The following is a 26,121-nucleotide window of genomic DNA, read 5'->3' on the forward strand; positions in this document are numbered from 1 at the left end:
GAGCATAGTAAAAGTATGTACAGCTTGCCTTCCTTTCCACACTCCTATACTGCCTCCAGGGAAGAACCATCGTGGTTTGAGACCCAATGAAATCTAGCAAATGGATGTGACCCATTATAAATCTTTTGGTCATCTGTCTTTTATCCACGTTGTGGTAGACACTTTTTCAGGATTCACTTTTGCAATACCAGCATCAAAAGAGACAGCCCGAGTGGTCACTAAATTCCTTATACAAGCATTTGCAATTATGAGTATGCAACAAGCAATAAAAGCAGACAATGGACCTGCATCTACTTCTAAACATTTTGCACTTTTGTGCACAGTATATGATTTTACACACCACTGGCATACCCTTTAATCCTCAAGGACAGGCAATAGTAGAGAGGAGAAAGAGACATTAAGATGCTGCTCCAAAAACAAAAGAAAGGGGGAGCCACAGGTAACCCTAGAGAACTTCTAAATCTAGCCCTTTATACTATTAACTTCTTGATTTTTGACAAAGATGCACTGGCTCTGGCAGACAGGTTTTATAACTCACCAGAAGACCAGTGTCCAGTGCGAGCAGCTCCACTATCTTTAGATAATTGCTAGGTGATGTGGAGAGACCCAGAAAGTGATGAATGGAAGGGACCAGGTAGGCTAACTGCTTGGGGGAGAGGGTTTGCTTGTATCTCTACAGGTGAAGAAGGAATCAGATGGGTGCCAACGGGCCGTATTCGCCTTGTCCATCACAGAGAGCTGGAGCACATCCTTGAAACAAAGGAAAAGACCCAAGAATCACTGGATGATTCCATTGCTGACTACGCCCACCACTGAAAGAGCATGGCAGTTATGGCGTTCGACTCATGGACATCAAATTGTTGGACTTGAAAACCCTCAGGAATCATTGGATTCCCTGACATGTGAAGTAATGGACAATAGGTTGGTTTTGGACTATCTCTTGGCTGCTGAAGGAGGCATGTGTGACTACTGTTTACATAGCCTCCTTCTAGGACTTCTGGAAACCTTTGACAACACCATGTTGATTCATATTGTTTGTTATATCACTACTTGCATGTACAATTCATGTTTGTTATACCACATTGAGCCTGCACTGACTGTGGGGAGAGTCACCACTAATAGCCTCTGTGTTATTGCTATGTGCTTGTGTAATACCTCCCATGCTGATGGGTTTGTGCATACTTGTTTCTAGTAAGACCCTTCAGCCCAGAAACCCACTAGCAACCCCCACTTCCCTTTGGTGTTTTTCATCTCCCTTCCTGAGATGTCAGGAAGGGTGTGATCATCTGTGTTCTAAAACAAAAGAAAGAGGGAGATGTAAAGGGCTGAAACTCTTTAAAAGTGTGCTTGAATCAGACAACTGAGCACTTAAGACTAATTACCTATTGAACAATAATTCTATTAGCATATACTTGGAAAATGACCCTTCTCACTATCCCTTGCTGGCTTGATTTTTGGTGTATACAATAATTGTAGGAGAGATTAGAGGGGTGGAGTGAGAGAGGTGAGAGAACTTCACTTAGCCACAGGACTGAGAGAAGAAAAGTGTGGAGATTCTGGACTCTAGATCCTTGGCAAAACTCCTGGCAGTTTTGTCTGTCTCCTTCACTCCTTCCCCTAAAAACCAAAAACTTTTGCTTATCCTGAGGCCTCCAGGGAGCTAGCCCAGACTTTATAGAAAGAAACAATTTTCAGATGATGAAATTGAAACTTTCCACTCATATGAAAGGGTGTTTCAAATCATTATTGATCAGAGAAATGCAAATTAAAACAACTCTGAGATACCACTACATACCTGTCATTGGCTAAGATGACAGGAAAAGATGACAAATGTTGGAGAGCATGTGGGAAAACTGGGATACTGATGCATTGTTGGTGGAGCTGTAAATGGATCCAGCCATTCTGGAGAGCAATTTGGAACTATGCCCAATGGCTATCAAACTGTGCATACCCTTTGATCCTGCAGTGCTACTACTAGGCTTATATCCCAGAGATCTTAAAGGGAAAGGGATCCACATGTGCAAAAAAGTTTGTGGCAGATCTCTTTGTAGTGGCCAGAAACTGTAAAATGAATGGATGCCCATCAATTGGAGAATGGTTGGGTAAATTGTGGTATATGAATGTTATGGAATATTATTTTTCTGCAAGAAATGACCAGCAGGAGGAAATCAGAGAGGCTTGGAGAGACTTATATGAACTAATGCTGAGTGAAATAAGCAGGACCAGGAGATCATTATACACTTCAACAACAATATTGGATGAGGATGTATTCTGATGGAAGTGGATATCTTTGACAAAGAGAAGATCCAATTCAGTTCCAATTGATCAATGATGGACAGAATCAGCTACATCCAGAGTAGGAATACTGGAAAATGAATGTGGACTATTTGCATATTTGTTTTTCTTCCCAGATTATTACTTTCTGAATCCAATTTTTCTTCTGCAAAAAAGACAACTGTATGGATCTGTACACATATATTGTATCTAGGATATACTTTAACATGTTTAACATGTATAAGACTGCTTGCCATATAGGGGAGGGGGTGGAGGGAGGGAAGAGAAAAGTTGGAACAAAAGTGAGTGCAAGGAACAATGTTGTAAAAATTACTCATGTATATGTTTTGTCAATAAAAAGCTATAATTTAAAAATAAAATAAATAAATAAGGTCTTAAAAATTTAAATAAAAGAAAAAAAATTAGACCTTATTTCAGATTTTTTCTATTAATCTTAGTTTTATTTGAACTATTTGTGAAAAACATTTTTATTTTATGTAATTAAAATCAGTCATTTATCTTCTGTGGTCCTATCTACTGCTAGAAAAACCAAGGTTGAAGGGGATGGCTGAAGGCTTAACCCGGGGTGGTAGCTTCATCAGTAGTGAGGAAACAGATTTGAATGAGGTTGGTAAGGTAAAACTGATGAGACTCAGTGACTGATTGGATATATTGACATTCACCAATTCTTTCATCATCACAGGATGTAGTACAGTTAACTTTGACCTGATCTTTCCAAACTAGATTTTTTTGTCATTCCTTAGGCAGCCCTGGTGACTTCTCCAAATCCTGCTACTACAAAAAAAGAGGACCTTCCTTTATATAATAAAAATAGCAATGAAGAAAAGAAATATGGTTGAAGATGAAGGGTTATATGGAAATTAAAAATAAAAAAGAATCTTGTTGGCTACTGGTTGAGTTAAAGAACACATTATATAAACAATACAAAATTACACTAAAGCTAATAGCAGAAATAAAACACTCAAAATTATGAGATGGGGCCAAAAAAGAGACAAACTTTTATTGGTGCAGACATATTTACAAGGAGGAAAAAATGTAATTATTTGAGTTGGCAAAAGAAAAATTTAGAAAATAAGAATACAACAAAAATTAATTGAAAAAGAGAAATCAATGAAATTAAGGGAGAAATAACACAGATCTTAACCATGTGAATGTATAATATGCTTTATAAAGGAGTAATGCAGAAGAAAAGGCATATAATTTAATATTTCTAAATACATTGTTGCAAAAATAAATTCAATGTGGCATTCATACCGACTTGCACTACCTGTCACTACATTCTATGAACTTGCCCCAACTCCTCTCTTGCTTGGTACATTCCTTTACCAATTACATTTGTCTCCTCCTTTCAGTGAAATTACTTCTACTTTTCTTCTCATCTTTCCATCATCTATAATTCTAACTTCTCTCATTCTTTCACACTAATCTTTTTTCTCCTCTTTCCCCCTTCCCTACCATGTTCTCTATATCCATTTTTCTCCTCCCCTTAATAAACACTAGAACTCCTTGCATCTCTCCTGCGGTTCATAGTAACCTTCTGGATCTAAAGCTTTCCTGGATCAAGATATACATATAATAGTAAAAACTAGCACTTAAAAAGCACTTTTACAAAACCAAAGTGTTTCACATGTTTTCTCACTTAATCCTTACAACAACTCTGTGAGGTAGGTGCTAATATACTGAGGCTGGAAGAGGTTACATCACTTGCATAAAGTCATATGACTAATAACTGTCTTGAGACAGGATTTGAACTAAGTTTTTCCCAATTCCATCACTTACTCTATTGGCATCTCTCTACTGCCCAGCACTCTACTGTCATCACCTAGCTGCTTATAAAGGGTATCCCAAAAGCCTTAATGAAGTTTTAAGCAATAAAGCTTAAAACAGCCCTAAGGTTCTTAGTATATAAAGGTACATCTTTGGCCAGTAAGAAAGTATCATTTTTGGACCTACACAAGTCAACCCAATGAGATCCTTAGCCACAGTTTGTCTTCAACAAATGCTGAATGATGGTGATGAGCCTTCTGTTCTCATTCAATCAGAAAGAAAGAAATAATAATAATCTGCCCTCTCATCAAGGATTGAGAGCATTCAGGGTTGCTGATAAAGTCCAAATTAAATCCCATTAACAATCTTTTTTTTAAAATCAGGTATAGCCCAATTAAGTGAAGTCTTAGAATATATAATGGTGATCTGCAAATATATTCCAGTAACTGGTTCAACATCTTGCTCCAAAGGGTCATAAAGGATTCCGCCATGTCACCACAAAGGGTTTTCCCAAGCTTATAGTGTATGTAGTCAAGTTCATTGAAAGCACCTGCAGGGAATGAAAAGAATAACATGAGTTCCTTCTCCACACAGACTGAGCAAAAGCCAGATCCACCTCAAAGGCCTCATTTCTTATAACACATCTGATGGAGGCAGCACAGGAATTATTATCCTTTTTAAACTGATTAGGAAACTGAGGATTGGGGAAATTATATCATTACTTCAAGGTCACTCATCTGGAAAATGGCAAAGTCTGGCCATAGGGCCTGGTCTTATGTCTCTAAGGACAAAAATTTAGAACAGGCATTTCAGGCCTTTTTCCAGCTACTTTTTTTCAGTACTATATGACTTCCTATGGGATTTTGTGTCTACTGGACCACAGCCTAATTGCATTTCCCTTCCTCCCAATTAGGTCTCCTTCTTTCTCTTCTTCATCTTCTCTTCATATCTCTACTTTCCAACTCAAGAAGACCAATTCAACAAGAATATCCTGTTTTCCTTATAACATGTCATTCTCTTTAAGCAAATAATCCTGAGGTTGAAAACTACTGATTGCTGTTGTTCAGTCATTTTCAGTCATATTTAACTCTTCATAGCTTCTCTAGAGATTTTCTTGGCAAAGATACTAGAGTAGTTTGCCATTTTCTTCTCTAGCTCATTTTACAGATAAGGAAACTGAGGTAAACAGGGTTAAATGATTTGCTAAGAGCCATACAACTAGTGAGATTTTAATTCAGAAAGATGAGTCTTTCTGATTCTGGGCCCAGCACTCTTTCTACTACACCGTTTAGCTGTCAATTGTTAGCATGTTACAATTTTGTACCAATTCATCAATCAACATACAGTGTGTGTAGTCCTCTATGAGCTTTGGGGAAAAGTTTGGAGAAATTGCTTGCTATGAAAACTGAAATAAATGTATAAACAATAATGAAGACTCGAACAAAATACAGAAGAACACCTGCATAGAAATCAGTGTGCCCAGGAAGTAGCAAGAAAGAAAGATAGGGAAGACATTTTAAAATGAACAAACAAGTAGAGGCTTTTAATTTGCAGTGTGTTATTTCAGTGGGGATCACTTGGTCTAGGGGAGAATAAAGTAAGATATAATTCTTTTAAACTTCAATCCCCTGATATTTGAAGTCCTCAACAACCTGGCCACAATCTACATTTCTTTATGCCTTACTGACTTTCCTTTCCCACATACTGTGATCTAGATCAGAGTTGGGGTCCATATAAGGCCCACGAAATCATTTGGTCTGACCCTGCCAAAGCAATCATAGGTGATGATGACCAGAAAGTCAGGAACAATAATCTCTAACTGCTTGAATTTTGTAAGATGATAATTTTGTATGTTACGTGAATGATGTTATAAATATCCAGACAGTCCTTGGCAGGAAACAGCTTTCTCAATCCTAGTCTACAGCAAAGCTTCTTAAACTGAGGATAGCAATCCCACATACTGAATGTAAGGGAATCCTAAAATATGAAAATATTGATCCACTAAAAAATGTTAAAAGATGCCCTACATTCGGCAATATCAAACATTCATCAAATATTCCACCTAGACTTAATTCTTCATGTAAAACCAAACAAGCACAAGCACATCTATCATATTAGTAAGCAAATTTGCTTTTGTCTTTAATAAATGGTAAAATTCTTGCTCTGAGAAGTCAATCTTCTAGAAACCTGGTTAGTTTGTTATTTTATTTTCCATATGTGACAATCTAATGGATTTAGGATTAAGAGCTTCCATCTCTCCCATAGATCCCATTTTAACTTTCCTTGTGAGCATGAGCTAATGTGTTGGAAGTGATGGATGGAGGGTGGGACACTGCTAAGGCAAAGACTTGAATCTAGAGATATAAGAGCTCAAAGTTAGACATTTCACTCAGACTTCATTATCACAAACCTGTGTTGCTTGGTCATGATGAAAGCTGTCTAAGGTCAAATTCTGACTGTTGTAAGTAACATTGACTTGGGTAATAGAGTCAGCGCCTGCTCCCCATATATTAATATAGCCCAGCCACAGTGGTTTTGTAGCTACGATGTAGTCATTGTGAATGATGTGGTTCTCCAGTTTGTTCTGTGAAAAGATAAAATCATTGGGGATGAGGAGGAGAGGAATTATAAAACCACTTTATCTCTCTTCATTCCAAATCAATAGGCTACAATTACTCAGAATCAGTTCATTTTTTCCCTTTCTCAAGAATTATTTTGCTCTTCTTACTGAGACAGAAAAGTAGGTATCGTATTATCTTTTTTCTGATGGGGAAACCAAGACACTACTAATTAGATTAAATAATGAAGACAATTTCAAGATCATTGCCTTTATCCTTATCTGATTATTATTACAGGATAGCCAGGACTGTTTAGGTACCTAGCAATGAATACATCTATATCCCCTGACAGGTATTTTCTGACTCAAAGAACACTTAGGGAGCACCTGTTTTCTTCTTCAAACTTAACTAGATCCTGTGAGAGACAGAATCACTGATTTCAAACTGTGGAGATTAAAATTATACTTATTGGGTGGGAAAAGAATAATTCTGCTCATTCTTCTCAATTTACAGATGAGGAATGTAGGTCCCAAAGAGCAAATTGAATGCTCAAGATGATATAGATTTAACTCAGGCCTTCCAGGCCAGTGAGGGGAGAGAACATACTTATAAATGGGGAAGAACCACAAGGCAGTACAGGAAAACATAAAAGGCATACTCTCAGGAAACAGCTTGCTAAAGCTCGAGTCAAGAAGACTTGAGTTCAAACCAGACACTTTCTAGCTATATAATCTCAAGTTATTTAATCACTCTCAGACTCAGTTTTCTGATTTGTAAAATGGAGAAAATAATAGCACCTACTTCATACATTGTAAGGATTAAATGCAATAATAAATATAAAAGGCTATGTAAGAAATAGTTATTAAGGAGTTGCCTGACACACAAACTGGTCACTTGTCCAGAGTTACATAGCTAGTATTAAAGATGGGATTTGAAACCATATTTTATATATTCCCAGCCTTTGCTTCATCTACTATACTATCTCTGTAAATGGTATAATATAGGCCTATAATATCATTAATAACACTTACCTGTCCAACAGAAAAGTTTGCCAAGTAATACTTTCCCTCTTCATATGTATCTGCAAATGAAGAGTAAGTTCAAGAGGATTATCACATCTTCCCTGACTAGTTCTCATCGCCAATCTTCACCCATTACCTCCCCCCCTCCCACCTACTCCTGGGATTAGGGGGGACTTCAGAGGTTGTGAAAAAAAAATTCCCATTCAAAGTTAAGTGCTGAGTTTAGTGGAAGGAAAAGGTGAGTTTAGCCTTTTCCTTCAAATACTTTCCATCTCCATTCTATTCTCTCAATTGTTCTTTATATTGTTCCATTCTCTTCATTTTACACCTGTGCTTTGGTTACTGATGCGTCTGTGGAGAGCAGGACCATTGCCATTGTTAGATTTTTATATAGTCCCAATCTGACAACGAAGTAAGCAAGATTGCCTCCTGAAAAATTAATTTATGATTATTTTTCAACCAACTCCTCAATGTTGGGATGTGCTATGGTTTTTAATAACAGAGTGAGGAGCCTAGTTCACGGGAGGTGCCACAAATTAGAAGACAATCAGAATGAAATGATTATAAAAGACAAAAGGGAACTTTGGTAGATTTCAAGGTCATGCTGACCTGAGATGCCATGACAAAAAGATAACAGGATTTACTGACTCATTAGATGAATGGGAAGAAAAATGTTCTGCAGATAATGGGCATTTGGACTTTTATTTAAATGCTTCAAGGATCCATGATGACTTTTTTTTTAAATTTTCCAATTACCTATAAAAATAATGTAAAGACACATGATGATTTCATCAGCACTGGTACTTGCTGTCTAGAGGCAGATCATAATAAATTCCACATCTTACTATACTGTTTTCTTGGATTGCTGTGGCTGAAATGAGTAGACAATCTGTGGACTACTGAGACAACTGCCATAGATCCAGAGGAGAAGGAACCTAGAGGCTGTTTTGTCCAACCCTGCCATTTTATAAATGAAGACACCCTCAAGAGATTACATCACATAGAAAGCAAGAAAGAAAGAAAGAAAGAGGCAGAATTTGAAGGTAGGTGTTTTGACTCTGTCTCTCAAGCAGATAAATACATGAAGAATCTGAGACCTAATATTAAAGAATCCCTCACTGGTAGGACTCCTAGAGCTTTTGTTTTGCTTTTACAGTTTTTGAAAACCCAGATGATTCTCTCTGTTAACAAGGCAACAGAATACTTTCATGGTGGGGCAATACACATATACCTGGCAGAATTTTTAATACATTATTAATAGTCTGGTTCTTGGGTTTACCCACAGACCATGCTGATTTCCTATTTTTAATTAGAAAGCTTATGATTATTAAGATGTAGCCTATTTAAAAGCTAAAAATAAAACATAATCTTGTCACATCTGTGTCTAATCACTGCTTAAACTAACAATTAAATGTGTTGAGTGAGTGATGGTGGCACTACTTTGGGTGTATTCTCTCGATACATCGCCAATGGGTGCGTGGAAAAGTTAAATTATGTTCTAAGTATTTCAGGAAACCAATATGTTGCATCTAATAGCAACAGTTATTTGGGAAAGGGAATAAGCATCCGTCTTTTGGCCACCACCACAACTACCAAGATATTATCAAATGGGGTAGACATCTTTTGATCTTCATAGGACAATATACACCTCTGTTAGCAAACTTTTCTAGGATATACTAGGAAATAATTGTTATCATAGCTACGACTTATATAAAGGGCTTCTTTACCCTCTTTAACCTTTATGTCCTCGTAACAAAGAGGATACTTGAATTGTTCTGATATCTCCTTGCCTTTCTTTTTCATTCTTTGTCTCAAAGGATAGCTTGATGGAAAAGGGAAAAGGAGATTCAGCAATAAATAAAAGATATTAATTAAAAAATTAAAAAAAACTTTTCTTAGATGACTTAATTCCTGTGGTTTGGGTATCTGTGTCCTGGAATGGGACTTAGAGCTTATGTACCTTTAACTGGGTCAAATCCCTAGCTATGCAGATTTTCTATAAAAATAGGATAATAGATGGAAGGGACTTGGAAGACATAGAGTTTCAACATCTCATTTTATAGACGAAGAAACTGAGGCAGAAAGATTAAATTACTTGTTAATTACAACTAAACAGGATTTATGCTCAGATTTCCCAGATTGGAAATTTACTATCCTATGTACCAGAGTTTGATCTTGAAGAAGAAAAGGACAAAACAGATCTATAGTATATGCAAGGTTTCTGATGGAGGCTATTAGACTGTGCCTGGGCAGCCCCTACTCACTGATGCTCTGTCCATCATCCCAGAAGAGCCAACCTTCAGCTTTTCCTTCATCATCCAAGGCAGCTGTGAGACCCACGAAGTTTTGCCGGCTATGTTAGCATGAGGAAAAATAATTAGACCACAACCATATAGTACATTTTAGTTATAATAATAATAAACCTACCTAGGATTCATATAGCACATTAATGTTCGCAAAGCACAACATATGTTACCTCATTTGAGCTTCACAACAGCCCTCCCTCAGGTGCTACTATTATCTCCAATTTACAAATAAGGAAATTGAGGTGGACAGAGATTAAATGATTGGCTTTTGCCATTAAAGAGGAAATGGCAAACCACTCCAGTATGTTTATCAAAAATCCCCATGGACAAAAAAAGTTCTTGGAGTTGTACAGAGTTGGACACAACTGAAATAATTAGCTGTGTTACTGTTCATTTATATAATTTGAATTCAGGTCTTCCTGACTTCAGGCCCCAAATTCTATCTGCTACTGTACCACTTAGCTACCTTTGGAGCATCTGATATTATTATATAGAGAATTTAAATTCACATTTGTTTTTGTTTAGTTATTTTCAACTCTTTAAGGCCTCATGTCAATAATGTCCACGGAGTTTTCTTAGCAAAGATACTGGAATGGTTTGTCATTTCCTTTTCCAGTAGAATAAGGCAAATTAAGGTTAACTGACTTGCTCAAGGTCACACAATTAGTAAGTGCCCAAGAATTAGATTCAGCTCTTTCTGAATCCAGGCACAGAGCGCCATCCACTGAATCATCCAGATGCTCAAAAATTCAAATTAAAGTACCAAGAACAACAATCCTGTAATTGTCCATTTACTCATGTGCCCTTCTTGTCTTTATTATCCAGCCATCTTCTTACAAGTAATTTTGATGTTATACATATATCCTTCTATCCCACCCCTGAATTCTAGAGACATAACTAAAGCAATCCTACCATATTACAACTGCTATCAGAAAGGCTGTATCATTCCCTTAGGCTTCATTCACCACTGCTATAACTTTATATATAAAAGTATCCTTCATTGTTCATTTTTCTCCTGCATGTGCTGCCTCTTTCTATTAGCAATTTAAGTACCTTGAGGGGAAAGACTATTTTTAGTTTTGTATTTGTATTCCCAAGGTTTAGCACAGGACTTGGATTATGTTTGTTTGTCTTAGTCATTTTTCAGTCATGTCTGACCCCATTTGGGGTTTTCTTGGCAAAGATACTGAAGTAGTTTGCCATTTCCTCCTATAGCTCATTTTACAGATGAGTAACTGAGGCAAATAGGATTAAGCAACTTGCCCAGGGTCATACAGCTAGTGAGTCCAGATTTAAAATTGGATAAATTCATGAAAATGATTCTACCTGACTCTAGACTCAGAACTCTATTCACTGTACCACCTAGCTGCCCCACTTTCAATCATCTAGTTCAGTACTCTCATTTTAAAGATTAGAAACCAAAACCTAAATAAAGTCCAGTGTGAGACCCTGAGCAAGTAACTTAACCTCTGTCTAGTGGAGCTGGGATTCAAACTCAGGTACCAATTGGAAAATCAGCATTTAAGGCACATTGTGCCTTAAGAAATTATAGGACCATATATTTATACCTGAAAGCAGTCAGTTAATTTAATTCTCTCATATTCTAGATGGGTTGAGGTCTAGGAAAGGTTAGGTCTTTACAGGTCCTGTGACTCCATATTTGTTTTATTACTACACTATGCCGCTTCTTTGTATTATCTCTTTCCAACCAAAACCTGAGGATGATTTATAATAATCAGTCAAAGAATTTGATGTAAATTGGGTCAAGGAGCTTCCACACTCCAAGAGAAATTATATCTCCTAGGAAAGGTGGTATGGAAAATCTCTGGTTTCTCACTTACCTGTAGTGGGTGTTATTGGCGGGTTCTTGCCATGGAAGAATGTAGCCCCCACGGATATGAAGATTAATGTGGTCAAGAGGAGCTAATAATGTCTTAAGCTGTCTCTTCACTCCCATGTCTGATCCCTGTGGCAAGAAATAGATGGGGATAATGAGAGATAATATTCGTTTAAGGTACTTCACTTTAGCTGAATAACATGGCAAAATAAAAGTTTCAACCCTTCCTATTCATTTTACTGGACTTTATTCTAGCTACATATCAGCCATATAGATGTACTGCTACACCTTAAACTAGTACACTTTCACCCAGGAGAGCTGTCATTTGGTACTTACCCTTCCCCAGCCTCAACTTTATCTCTCCCACTGTCCTGTCTCCAGTAAACCTACCTACTACCCTAAATGAATGCACAATCACTTACTTCACTGAAGTTTAAAAGTAGACTTGGGAGAAGAATATTTAACTAGGACTTCAAGCTTTTTTCAGTTTGCCTCAACAAGATAGACCTCTTTCATCCCTTTCTTGTTCCCTCCCTTCCTCTGTCCATATAGAGTATCATACCCTTATCTACAGATACTCTTAAAATCATTTGTTTTCTCCTTTGCAGCTCTGAATCCTCTAAAGATATCGGGGTTTACTAGCTGGATTTTTTTCCTCAAGGACCACGCCTTAAACCAAAACCAATCTGATTCTAATTGGCTAACAATAGGTCTTAGGCCAAGCCCCATTTGACCACTGTTTGATTTTAACCTGATTTGAAAGTAAATAGTAGTCATTTCAGTTTTGGCCAGAAATCCTGAGGGTCTTCCTCTCCTAGATTTGCTCATTTATTTATTTATTTAGATCTTTTTTTGGACCAGGTGAAAGAGGAGATCCTTTGCCTCAATTGCCTACCTTAGCTTAAAAAGGCTAAGGTCTCCCAACTGTATCCAGGGCCATCTTCAGTTGTTCTGATCTCTACCTGGCCACTGGACCCCAATGGCTCTGGAGGAGAATGTGAGGCAGTGACATTGCACAACCCTCCTTCACTTAAATACAATTCACTTGCATGTCATAGCATCACCTCCCTGATGTCAAGGTCCTCTTCAAGAATAAGGACAGCAATTAAGCAAAATATGCTGTTTAACATCTCTTTGGAAATGTGGCAGAAGAAAGGAAAGCTTTCATGGTCTCTCTCAATTCTGAGACACTATGTTTTAGTTTTTTTTGTTATTGCTTGGAAGGTTTTTATTTCAGTCTTCTGTTATGGAATGGATAAAAATTGGACACCACAATCTTTATTTCTTCTTCTGTTGTCTTCTTTCCTGTCTTCTGTTTTCTAAATTGTTTTCCCTTTCTATTACCTTTTAGGAATTTAGGATAGAATGGGAATAATCCCCAGTTCTTTTTTGTCTCCACTCTTGATTGTGATGACTCTAATTATGGCAGAAATGATCACAAGGAAGCTAATTTGGAAACACTCTCTTAGCTCCCAGTTGAAGATGATTATAAAACTATCCTGCCCATTTCTCAAAGTCTGTATTCACTTTATAAATGAATTTTACTCACTCAATTTGCCCACTCTTGGAAAGAACAGGCCATCCTATACCTCTTTCAATCCCGATAATTAAAATTGCTTAAAAAGCATTGATCATACATATTTATGGGAGATTTATTATAAATAATAATAATTTATGTAAAATTATCTGCCTAAGAAATGAGGGAAAAGTTTTAGAAATTTGTACCAATCCTGGCTTGATCATAGTATAAATAATTCTTGTTGGTACTAATCTACAACCTGTCTTTTCATACCTTTAAATAAGGGAAATAAAAACTTATTCAACAGCTTCATGATACTCTCAAGCATTGACTACACTGACTCTGTCTTAATAGAAACTATTCCACCAAAGCCATTTCTGAAGCCCTAAGCATGAATCTGGCCAAAATCAATTCAGAAGTTGAAGATCCCATGAGCAAAGGTCGCTCTATCCATTTCATAAAATTGCTTTTTTCTACTAATATCCAAATGATTTATTCAGCTCCTAAGGTCTTAGTAATCATAGGTTCCTTATTTTTGAAATGTGCTTCATAAACAGTTGACTTTAAAAGACTTCTACTTACCCATGCTTATGATCTGGAAAACTGGAACGACTATCAATGATAAAGTATGACAAGGATAACTATCCAAGGCCAGCATGAAGCAAAGCTTACCCAGGTCTTGATAATATTCCAGAATGGGATATCTTAATTACCCACCATTCCATCTGATACCTAGACCAGATACATTATTCAGAACAGAGAACATGAGTTCTATGTACCATCACAGAGACTTACCGTGTAGTAATCATACCAGCGGGCATTGGGGAAGTAAGCAGTCACATTCCAGGTATTCTACAACCAATTAGACAACATAAAAATAAGTAAATAAGTGGAGAAATTGTCCAGAATTTCCAAGAGGAATTAACATGAACAATAATCATCACATTTAAGAATACTCCAAAGCAAATTCCCTATGGATTTATCACTTTTTAATGGTCTTTTGGAAGATAATTGGAAGCATCAAGAATGATTTTAAGCTGTAAAGCAATTCAAGGACAACACAAAGACCAGACCTTAGGACTAAGAATGCCAACCTCATACTCCTTTCTACTATTCAATATTCTATCTCAGTTTGTATCTTGTATATAGGCTCAGAAGAATCTATACTCACAGGTTCCAAGACAGGACTGATTAAAAGGGCCGGGCCCCACAAGAATTGGCAGGATATGTTCCAGGTTGCTTTGTCTTCCACAAATCTGAGCAGAGAAATATGATGTTCCAATTCAAAGGTACAGACAATTTATTTTTCCTTATTTCCAAAGCCCCAGGATTTCTCCTACTAATATGTAAATATTCAGGAAATGCAAACTAATTTAACCTATTCCAGTCATAAAAGAAAAAGGGAAATTTGTTGCTTTAAAAAGAAAAATATGCTTTATTATATCATTAAATCAGAAATAAAAGACTTTTAAATTATCCAGTGTCTCTACATAATTTTCATGTTCTAAAAGAGTAAGAATTATAATAAAAAACATAAACTGATACAGTGCTTTAAGGTTTGCAAAATTCTTTCCCCACAGCAAATCTATGAAGTGGGAAGTGTCATTATTATAGACCTCACTTTGCAAATAAGAAAAAAAGAGCCTCAAAAAGGATAAATGGTTTGCTCATGGTCACAAGCTACTGTCCTAACTGAGATAAACGGCAAGAACAACAAGAAGAAACAAATCTTCTGACTCTAAGGCTCATGCTTGCTTCCATATGCTACCTCTATATAGGAGAACATACTTCATTTTAGAATGGATCAAAGAATGAAAAAACTTGATTAAGTGCTCACCAGATGCAAGACATCAGGGAAACAAATAGAAAGGCAAGACAGATACTGTTCTCAAGGTCCTATCATTGTTAAGAGAGGGAAGCAACACATTAAAGTTTCCTATGGCAATTCTGAGTGAAATCCCATATAAGCCCCCAGGATACAGAGTGGGCACTTACTCATGAAGAAGGGGCCGGACAACAGTGCTGCCTTCGACATGGGCCTTGTGCATCAGGGTGTAGAGATAAGGCAACAGGGTGTATCTTGTCTGAAGGACTTTTCTTGAAAGATCCTCAAAGGTGGAATTCCAAGCCACAGGGTCTTGTCTCTACAGATATGGGAAGAAATATTCATACAAATCCTGCATTTTACTTCACTGGGAAATAGGCCGGATACCTAATGAGCCACTCACTGCTACATAAAGACTCTGCAGAAGCAGCCAGGTTTGCTTCCTAATTCCCCAGGCTGCTATCCCCATGGACCTTGGCTAAGGAAGATATTCTGATTCTTCTTTACCTGCTTTGCTACACCTTAATGCCCCTAAAAATAGAGCCCTGAAACAAAAATATATCATGAACAGCACAAACCTAACATATTTCTTCTCTACAGCAATTTTCCAGTGCAGTTTTAAATCTAGAGCATACTGTAAACATTAGCGGGCCCTGGCTTTGTAATCTCCTGGTAGGACTGTGAAAACTGCCCAGAGGTCACTCAGAACAGAAGAGATCTCTGTTCCCTAAACCCAATTTTTTCTTGAGTTTATGGTAGAAAGGAGATGTTCTAGGAAGCTCTACCAGAATGCAGGTTACACAGTCTTTGAAGTGAAGGACTGGTTTCCAGGAAAGAGGGGATCCATTCACATATGGGGAAAGATTTGAAACAGGTACCAGGGCAGGCCTGGGGAACAAGCTGGTATCTTACTCTGGGCCCAATTGTATTGTGGTTCCTAGAGAAAGGGTAAAAGGCTCCCAGTTGCATCCAGCGAGCACACATCTCATATTCAGCATCTCCATTGAACCCACAAATATCAGCTCCAGTCTGAGAACAAAAAAGGGAAACAGAATGAGAATGCTGTGAGTTTCTGAACCAATCTTAACAATGATGAAGTGACTTGAGGGAGACTTACATAGGATATTCCAAAGAGACTGAATTCCATCATACCTGCAATGAGAACCACAGCAATGATGGGTGAGGCAAGTTGGTAGACTGAACAGGCTCTGATCTAACCTGTTCCTTGACTTAAATAGCTCAACATGGAGAAAAGTCCCATAATATATAGAGTGATACAGTGAAATAGTCAGTGGCCTGACTCCTCTCAGATTCGCTTCAAGAATCCAAAATAATTATCACCTTATTGACCACCTGGGCTAGTTTCCTTTCCCCTCCAAGGGAAGCCTTCAGGACAAGCCCCGCACTTACCAATGATGGATTTATGGAGCTGGTCCCATGCTGCAGTGTTGTCCCCCAGCCAATGTCCTGCCCAGCGTCCTGAAGAAGGGAAGGTGGAGCGAGTGACCACAATTCCTCTCTGTCCAGTAGCCTCCTGCACACCTCTGATCAGGGAAGACAAACAAGAAATTACAACTTAAATGAGGAGGGCCAAGGACCACTTTCCCAGTCAGGAAGCTCTGAGTAAAGCCCAAGAACTGAGGACCATTCTCAGCCAATGACTATGAGAACAAAGTGAGAAAATGGGAGCATAACTGCAATCTGTACTTGGTGCAGGAAGGAACCAGAACTAGAAAGCACATTGATTACAAATACTAGTTAAGAAACATGATTTCTTTGAGTTTATATAAGTTTGTGGAGGAGAAGAGGAGCATACTTTACTTCAGCTTTTGAACAGATTCACTGTTCTAATGATATGTCACTTAAAATAATTCTGATCAATATGTATTTCCTAAACATAAAAAAGAGATTAAAGGTAGGAATTAAACCTGCAATTTCATTCATTGGGAACTCCAACTCTGTTTACCGACCACCTGCCATGTGGGTCTCAGGAAGAGGGAGACAAGGACTCACTCATATGTTGGCTTAGTCTGGGACCAGCCATAGAGACTGTGTACATCGTAGTGCCTCACTGGGCTGCCATCAGGCAGGATCTGCTGACTTTCCATGCACAGGGTCTTGCTGCTCAGGCCTGCATCTCTTGACTGCAGATCTGAGGAAAAAGATGTAATGATGTGAGAGCACTCTTATAATGACAAGTAGTTTACATTAGGTGGTGGTAAAGGAGGTGGCTGGAGCTGAGAGGATGAGAGAGAATGGAATATGAGTTTAGGACAAAAAAGCAGGTCAGACCTAGAACATGTAAAGGCTACAGTGTTCAGTAAAGAAATGGAAAATTGAAAATGATTTCTGAGCAGTGTTCAGACTATTGGATTTAGGACTGTAGAAGTCTTAGAAAATTGGTAAGTCCAACCCACTTGTGTATGCAAGAAACTGAGGTCCAAAAATATTCAAGATCAAAAAGCACCATAAATGGCAGAGGTGTGACATTAGTCCAAGTCTTCTAACTCAGAATACATTACTACACCACAAGACCATATAGCCCATAGACACTACAAGAAATTCCTGTGAATACATAGACCAGTGAAATTAGTTAAAAAAGGATCTTATGAACTAAGCACTGAGAGGCTGGACTTGAATGAAGTTTGCTAAATTCAAGAATTTTTGCATATGTCTGTGTTAAAGTATTAGAAGGAAAAAGAAAGGAATAGATAAGAAGAGGTTAAAAAGATAGAAAGAGAGCAAGGTACCAGAAAAGTAAAAAGACATAAAGGAAATTAAGGAGGAAAAAGTGAACAATGAACTGATCAATTCCTCATTCCCCCCACCCTACCCTACCCCCACTCTCCCCACTCCCTGCCAACAAACCCAACAATCAATTGATTAATTGCTTCCTGGGCACCAGGAATGATACCGTGTTGGGGATACAAGCACAAAGAATGAAACAATCTCCACTGACAAGGAAGTTCCATTCAGTGACAAATGTTGCAGAGAATTTTTAAAAATTAATAAGAATTGCATTGAACAAAAGTTCTGTTGTTTGATAAGAAGTGAAAGAAGTATTTGCATTCAGGGAAGCATGGAAGGTAATCCCAAGTTTCTCTGCCATCCCTTCTTTGACCTTGCTGCAGGGAATGTTATTTATGACCATAGTCAAAAAAATGATGAACCTTCAGATGAACTAAATATCTGAAAGGCCTGGCCCAGAAAACTGATTTACTAACTCCCCCAAGACACACTTTTGAACTGAGTCTTTTAGAAGCTATATTTTTTAGTAACTACCTATGTTCTTTTTGGAAATAATGAATGGCATTTTATAAAGTTCTTAATAATCAAGGTAATATGAGGATTGAGGCAGGAACGAGGCCTGCTTACTCCAAGGACATGGATGGTAAGTCAACAGGTCTCAGATGGTAGAAATTCTGTCCACTGAAGCAGCTTAGCTATTTGCCTATAACTAAGACCATATGTACTCTTGGAGAATCCACACTTGTCTTTAACCCAGTCTTCACACAATGCGAAAAATCATCTTTAGGCCTTATTTCAGTTTATATAACCACTCTGGTCAAAAAGCTTTGTTGGATTCGTACAAATATAGGGTAAAAAATAAGCTACTTTAGGATTTATGCCGTCTGACAACCTACCTCTGAAGCCTTATTTAAGTCTGTTTGCCAGGCACATGCTCGGACAGAATCAGTTCCTTGTTTGAAGCCCAAATTCTTGTTCCACTTTTGTCTATTTACACAGGGTGCACTCTGTACTTGAATTCTTCCTCATCTCCACTTAACAAAAAATTACTTTCCTTCTATGTCACATCCTTTCTAAAGCGAAGGGCTTGCCAAGGGTTCAGCATTTGGCCTATACACACTTATACGTAAACCAAGACAGTTTAGAATGCTGATAGATTTGTCCCTCAAGATATTGTTCTGCCAGTGCCGGGCTGCTGGTAATGAATAAAAAATCCTCATTCCAACTTTCTTTGACAAGATCATCCTGAGTCTAGGTAATAATCACTCAACAAGAAATATACTTACAGGGCATGTAAGGAGGATTGTTTAATGTGTTATTCTTGCAACCTGAAGGAACTGCCCCATCCACAAAATTTGATGGTTCATTCATGTCCTAAAAATGTAAAACAAATATTTGTGTATGTGAATATCACATTCATACATGAATATGGTGTAATTATCTTCGGTCAGTTGAAATAAACAAAACAAATGAACCATCTGTTGCACTCATCACATGGGGGACTGATTAATCAGAAAGGCAAAGGTTAAGCACCGATGGGGATCACCTGGACAGACTGGGCCTTGCTTTTTCTCAGGGCATGCAGGAGAGTGAAACAATTTGCTCCAATGAAAAAAAGATAAACTACCTGATGGGTGATACCTTAGGTATCTTCCCTGCAGGAGAAAGTCATGATGGATATGTAATGGAAATAGAGACTGTTTAATGCCTAATTAAAAAGTGTCAGCTTCAGGTAAAATTGTGTCCAGAATATATTCATCATTTACTATCTAATTCACTTCACTGGAGACTAATTTTATATGCAGAAATAAACATCAAACTATTATAGAATGTGTGTGCATGTTTTTGTATGCATATTCACCACCACCACTATCACCACCACCCTCATACACACACACACACACACACACACACACACACACACACACACACACACACACTTACAATCCATATTCCATCAAACTTCAAGCTCTTGTGTGGCTCATGAGGATTCGTGTGGAGTTCTAGCAATTCCTTCTTCCACCACGTGGCTGTTGAATTACGGAAAAAGTCTGGGAAGGCAACATGAGCTCTGTATAACTGTAAAGATGAAACAATCACCACACAGAATGATCAGGCCACTGACAAGCAACTTATTATTTTTACATATATATATATATATATATATATATACACATTAACTACATATAATTAATTATACATGTTAATATATATTCAATAAGTTATTTGCAATTCTGCTATTGAATGCAGATAACTTTGAAAAAGTTCAAAACATTTTCCAAAGAATTCTTGATTTAATAGAAACCACAGGATCACAATTCAATTGAATACTTACCAAGGTGGAATAATCATCAAAGATAAATCCAAGGCTGTAAACTGACTATCTAATTGTAACAAATGGACTCCTGCTTCTATTTGATAGATATTATTTGCCTATAGTGATATTTGGGGATTCTTTGTTCCTGTGTCTATTAATAATTGTTCAGTCATTTCAATTAAGTCTAACTAATTCTCCATTACTTCATTTGATATTTTCTTAGCAAAGATACTGGAGTAGTTTGCCATTTCCTTTTCCAATCCTTTTTACATATAAGGAAACTAAGACAAACTGGGTTAAGTGACTTGCCGAAGGTCACACAGATAGCAAGTATCTGAGGCCAAATCTGAAAGTCAGGTCTTCTTGAGTTCAGGTACAATGTGTTACCCACTGTACTATTTAGCAGATGTGTACTAATGCCTTTTGAATGGATATTGAGAACCAATGGAAATGGCCTGCCTGTTAAGGATTGAAAAATAAGGTTTGGTCCTTTGGGGAAGAATGTTTGCAAGCAAGTATAGAAAGAAAACTGGAATTGAGGAAAGCATTAGTCATGACCAATCAATAACCATATTTGGAGGCAATTCAGGACTTGTGGAAATGAAAAGAGGAATGAAGTAACAATTAACTCTAAATAATAATTAACTCATAAGCCAGCTTCTTTAACAATTCTTTGCTTTTATAATTGTTTAAAGGTACATAATCTGCATTTTTATGAATGCTTTCCCTAGTATTTTTTATTTGCGTGGGCTTGGGAGTATCTCAGGGCAGGTAATCAGCAGTGTAGAAATTCCCTCCACTGATGCAGCTTAGCTATTTAGTTGTAACTAAGACAATAGGTACTCTTGGAGAAGCACCAGGAGGGCACTAAGAAGTTAGAAGACTAGCACATAATCACAAACCCACTCCATTGGCCCATTCTTAAGACCAGTAGCAGTCACTCAGACTCCAAGGCTGTTTACATTCTCTATAAAAGGCTGTCTCTTCACATTTGCAACACAGCATCAATATTTTAATTAAAGACTGCTATCAGTGCCTTCCTAAGTAAGAATCAGGACAGTAACATAAGTAAAATCTCTGCTACTCCCAAACATTAAAGCCATAATATAGAGTAAATATCCTCAAAGTTTCTTAGAGAATAGAGAAGCCTAGTAGGTGAGTGTATGTATGTGTTAGAGATGAGGGAGAGACAGAGACACCCAGAGAGAGAAGGAAGGAGGGAGGGAGAGGAAGAGGGAAGAGTGTGCAATGAGGGAGAGACACACAGAGCATGAGTGTGTGTGTGTTAGAGACAGGAGAAACAGACAAACTGACAAAGACACAGAGAAAAACAGACACAGGGAGGAAGGAAGGGAGAGAGAGGAGAGGAAGAGGGAGAGAGGGACAGAGAGAGAAGGGAGGAGAGTATGCGTTGAAAGGGAGAGAACAAGGGAAAAAGTGTGTGTGTGTGTGTGTGTGTGTGTGTGTGTGTGTGTGTGTGTGAAAGAGAGAGAGAGAAAGAGAGAGAGAGAGAGAGAGAGAATGTGTGTGTGTTTAGAGATAGGAGAAACAGACAGACAGAGACACCCAGAGAGAAACAGACACAGAGAGACACCGAGAGAGAGAGAGGAGAGGGTAGGGAGGAAGGAATAGAGACATAGACACACACACACACACACACACACACACACACACACACACACAGTGAGTGAGTGTGTATGTTAGAGACAGGAGAGACATATAGATACACAGAGAGAATGGTTCAGGCAGAAAGAGAAAACAAAACAGACAGAAAGAGAGACTAAATGTAAAGACAGGGAGAGCTATGAAGAAAGAACACAATATTGGAGTCTTAGAGACCCCATAAAAGGGTCTGTCAGTCTCAACAAGAAAAGTATATATTAGTCAGTCAAAAGTTAAAGATCATTTATAAAGCATTCATTGTGTCTCAGGCACTGTGCTAAGTAATGAATTAGCAAGAAATAGAGCAAGGACTATTGCTTCTCCATGGGACAGTACTTTAATAAGCTAAAGGATACAAACTACTTCTCTACTATAAAAGCTTTCACAACCTGTACCTCCAAAGAATCTTTTACCTTCACTTGTGTATCCCAGTCAAGAGATTCATCAATAGTGATATTGGGCAAATATGGCCAAACCTGTGGGGGAAAGGAGGAGAAAGGGAACATTTACTGGGAATAAATCTTGGATAGGAGATGGGTTACAATTTATGGATTTCATGAGGAGAATCAAAGGAGAATTTAAATCATTCATTCAAGGAAATATTTGAGGACCAAATTGCCATAATTTATTCATACACAAAAACAGTAGGGAAAAAATGAATTATTCATGTATAAACATTCTGATATCCCTTCACACTCAGTCATGGAATAGAATTATCATCCTTAATCCCAAACTCTACCTTTCCCCAAACAATGCTGTTGTCATCTGGCCATTTGATGAACACATCATCTTTTAATCCCCTGCTGAATGCAAGATATGACTGAGTCTCATTGCCAGAAATTGCTGGGTCCTGTAATCAATGAGTGATAGTTATTATAGTGAAAGAGACAATTATTCAAATACAAAGAGAAGATCTATGGCTAATAAGGAAGAAGACATTATCAACATCTGTAGGCTTCATTTTGGACTTCAGAGCTCTTTTTGAACAGTAAAAAATAAAGTTTTCTTCTGCCGAGAGTCCTTATCTGGAGCATTGTAATAAACACTATTGTACATGAAAAGGTGACGGCTAAATGAATAGCAGAGGCAGAATTACTCAGACAAGAAGGTCAGTGTCTATTAAGCAAGAAGACATAATAACATCTTAACTCAGTGACATACCAGAATAAGGATAATTCTCATCCCACTCTCCTTCATTTGATTGAACAGATTGGGAAGGCCAGCAAATTTGGGGCTGAGAGTGAAGTCCAAATGCCTCTCCATGTAATCAATGTCTGCATATTGTACATCCTTGAAGAAGAAGAAAAAGAGGGAAATATCACTATAATGACAATAGATACAGAGCAAGTCTCCTCAGTCTGTCTGTACATGGCAAGTATATTGTATATCATTGTACATATTTTCTTGCAGGATCAAATTATAATTCCAGATTGGAATCTATCCCAATCAATTCTAAACTGCTTCCCCCTACCAGTATCTGGAATGTGATTGGGATATTTGAGATAATATCATCAACCTGCAAAACATCAAGCTGAATCAAATATACCATAAATACAATCTTCCAGGAAAATAACACATTCCAAAAAGAAAATCAAAATCCTTTGAAATAGTTATGCTCTCATTGCTCAAAGTACAGCAGCAGAGTATAGTGGAAATGATAATATTTTAGAGTGAGGATTTGAGTTCAAATGCTAGATCAGACAATGACTAGCTATGGGATCCTGAGCAAGTCGGTTAATCTAGATGTATCTTAGTTTCCTCATCTTTAAATAAGGGAATTGAACTCCAAGTTCTTGAGGATGTTTATTAACTCTAAATCTAGGATCACTTCACTCCTGTGCTTCTGCTTTCAATACTTTAAAATGCAGAGTCATGACATAAGTGAAATTAAATGTTTTGACAGAAACATGATGGCATACTCCATCCATTTATTATTAAAACTCTAGATCACTTATAGTTACTTAAAATATAAACTGTCAACCCCATCTATACCTGTTGGAAACCATTTCCATAGTCATACTGTACAAGTGGAGATTATCTAGATCTAAGATTTCTTCTGCTGCAATGGCTGTTTACTGCTTGAACTAAAGTTGCACTCATCTGTATAATGTTTGGAAAATGAATTCAGAAACATCATTTTTTGAGGACATCTAGCTAAAAAAAACTAAAATTATTTAACAATTTAAAATATGTTTGAGAGCTTTCCAATAATTAAACAGAGGAAGAGGAAACCAGAGCCATGAGTACTGAAGGAAAATTACATCAGCTGGGATTGGGGGATATAGAAAGAGGTGTGGGTATGCTGAGTAAGGAAAGTCCATACATAGGGAATCTGAGCAGCCACCATGGCATCATAGAGTTCAGCAATTTCAGAATCATTCTGGTATCCATAGCGACACAGCTGGAAGCCTAAAGCCCAGTAAGGAGTCATCACAGGTCGACCTATCAGCTGAAAACAAGGACAAAAAACAGTTTTTGTAGATTCCATTCCTTTGGAGTAGGGATCAAATATGGTATCAAATGTGGAGTCACTAAAATAATTTTCCCTTATTGTGTGATAGCCTCATACCTCAGAGTAACTGTAAAGCAAATATCATGAAATTAGAGAGGTAGTAGTCTGGGAATCTCTGTCTTTTCAAAAGAGATAACATGTATAAAGCATTTTAGCAGTCTTTAGACACTATATAAATACAAACTATTGTTTTTATTTTGTATCTTCAAGAAATTTGGGATTGTCGGGGGCACATTAAATTGATTATCCCTACTTCTATAATAATGCAGTAGTAAAGAGTTCTTTCTTAAAATTTCTTTTTTTAAAATATGAACTGATCTGCTACAAAGATGGTGGCTAAATAAGTTCAACATCAGTAAGTCAAGTAACAGGCATTTGTTAAGTATTTACTATGTGCTAACCACTAAGGATACAATGACAACAAAATTATCTGCCTTCAAAGAGCTCACATTCTAGAGAAAGATAAGCATGAAGTTAACAAGGAACCTACAAGCTATACACAGAATAGAGAAATGTATGGCACTTGCAAAGTGCTAAATAAATTAGAATTTCTCAGAAAACACTTGATTATCAACAGAAGGATTGCATGACTTACCTCTGTGTACTGTTGAGTGACAAGCTCTGGCGTTGGCCCCAAAACCATGTAAAAGTCCAGAATGCCTCCAATGGTACGATATGTCAGTGCAGGGGTGGGCTGGAAAGTCACATCTGGAAAAAAGAGAAGATGTGTTCAGTGCTATGGAATCGTAGAATTGAAGGGCTGAAACAGATTCAAGATCATCCACTCCAATCCAGATGGAAGTAGAAGTCTTCTATCACCAAAATAGGAAGAAGGTCCTTTAGTTTCCTTCTAAAAACTTCCAGTGATGAGAAATGACAATTTCCCACAAGGATGAGAAATTACTTAAGGAAACTGTCCATCTGTGGATAGCTCTAATTGTTATTACAGTTATCCTTATACAGAACTGAAAGTTGACTATTTCAACATTTAATGAGCAGTTACACTTTCCATATGCATGAACTTCTCCATTAAGTTCTACCAGCTAAACGGAGAGGGCTTCAAAATTCACATCTGCAGCTTTGTACTTTCCTTGATGCTAGACCTACTAGAAATTCCACATATGGAAACCTTCTGACATCTAACAATCAGTCCTTCTACAGATGTCACTCACCTTTCCCATTCCATATTTCTTTTTCTTATTCTCCTAATTATTATTACTGATACCATCATTTTCTCAATTACCTAGTCATAAAACCTGAACTCATTCAGTCACTCCATTTTACACTACAGTCAAAATCCAAAGGCAGCTGAATTTGGAGGAAAAGGACCAGTATTCAAATATTAATTATTCCACTTCTTACTCATGTGATTAAACATAAGTCAACTCATAACCTCAGTGTGCCTCAATTTTTCTGTAAAATAAGAATTATATAAATGACATCTACTATCCATTTCAGATTTAAATGGACAATTCTAAGACATAATATGCAAAACTATCCCACCTCCTTCTTTTGTTCAAATTATTCTCTTTTCTCTGAAATGCCCTTTTTTCTCATGCTTCCAAATCATCATTATTTTCCAATCCTACCCCATCTTTCAGCTAACAATTCTGTTGTCCTATTCCTTTCAGTCCCTCATTTCTTGGGGACCACATTTCTCCCTTCTCCAAGTTTTTGAAGCCCTGTGTTCATACCTCTCTTCTGTCCTTATCATGATCATTTTTGAATGTTATTTATATACATATATTCTCTC

At 37.4% G+C, this 26,121-nt stretch overlaps 1 protein-coding gene across 1 annotated transcript in view; it reads right to left on the reverse strand.

Moving 5' to 3' along the window:
• Nucleotides 1-3,270: 3,270 nt before the first annotated feature.
• The window catches only part of MGAM (maltase-glucoamylase), a 168,320-nt gene continuing 145,469 nt past the window's right edge, over nucleotides 3,271-26,121 (reverse strand). The window contains exons 75-93 of the mRNA XM_052000129.1: nucleotides 24,964-25,076; nucleotides 24,180-24,305; nucleotides 23,018-23,146; nucleotides 22,596-22,706; nucleotides 22,270-22,332; nucleotides 19,822-19,956; nucleotides 19,164-19,251; nucleotides 17,143-17,281; nucleotides 16,540-16,673; nucleotides 16,247-16,281; nucleotides 16,042-16,158; nucleotides 15,300-15,448; nucleotides 14,476-14,560; nucleotides 14,100-14,156; nucleotides 11,790-11,914; nucleotides 9,907-9,995; nucleotides 7,652-7,701; nucleotides 6,473-6,646; nucleotides 3,271-4,612 (exon numbers count right to left, since the gene is read on the reverse strand). Of these exons, the coding sequence (XP_051856089.1) occupies nucleotides 4,535-4,612; nucleotides 6,473-6,646; nucleotides 7,652-7,701; nucleotides 9,907-9,995; nucleotides 11,790-11,914; nucleotides 14,100-14,156; nucleotides 14,476-14,560; nucleotides 15,300-15,448; nucleotides 16,042-16,158; nucleotides 16,247-16,281; nucleotides 16,540-16,673; nucleotides 17,143-17,281; nucleotides 19,164-19,251; nucleotides 19,822-19,956; nucleotides 22,270-22,332; nucleotides 22,596-22,706; nucleotides 23,018-23,146; nucleotides 24,180-24,305; nucleotides 24,964-25,076 (1,997 nt within the window). The 3' untranslated portion in view covers nucleotides 3,271-4,534. The remainder of the gene's footprint in view (nucleotides 4,613-6,472; nucleotides 6,647-7,651; nucleotides 7,702-9,906; nucleotides 9,996-11,789; nucleotides 11,915-14,099; nucleotides 14,157-14,475; nucleotides 14,561-15,299; nucleotides 15,449-16,041; nucleotides 16,159-16,246; nucleotides 16,282-16,539; nucleotides 16,674-17,142; nucleotides 17,282-19,163; nucleotides 19,252-19,821; nucleotides 19,957-22,269; nucleotides 22,333-22,595; nucleotides 22,707-23,017; nucleotides 23,147-24,179; nucleotides 24,306-24,963; nucleotides 25,077-26,121) is intronic.

The sequence above is a fragment of the Antechinus flavipes genome, chromosome 5, assembly GCF_016432865.1.
Source record: "Antechinus flavipes isolate AdamAnt ecotype Samford, QLD, Australia chromosome 5, AdamAnt_v2, whole genome shotgun sequence".
Taxonomy (NCBI): Eukaryota; Metazoa; Chordata; class Mammalia; order Dasyuromorphia; family Dasyuridae; genus Antechinus; species Antechinus flavipes.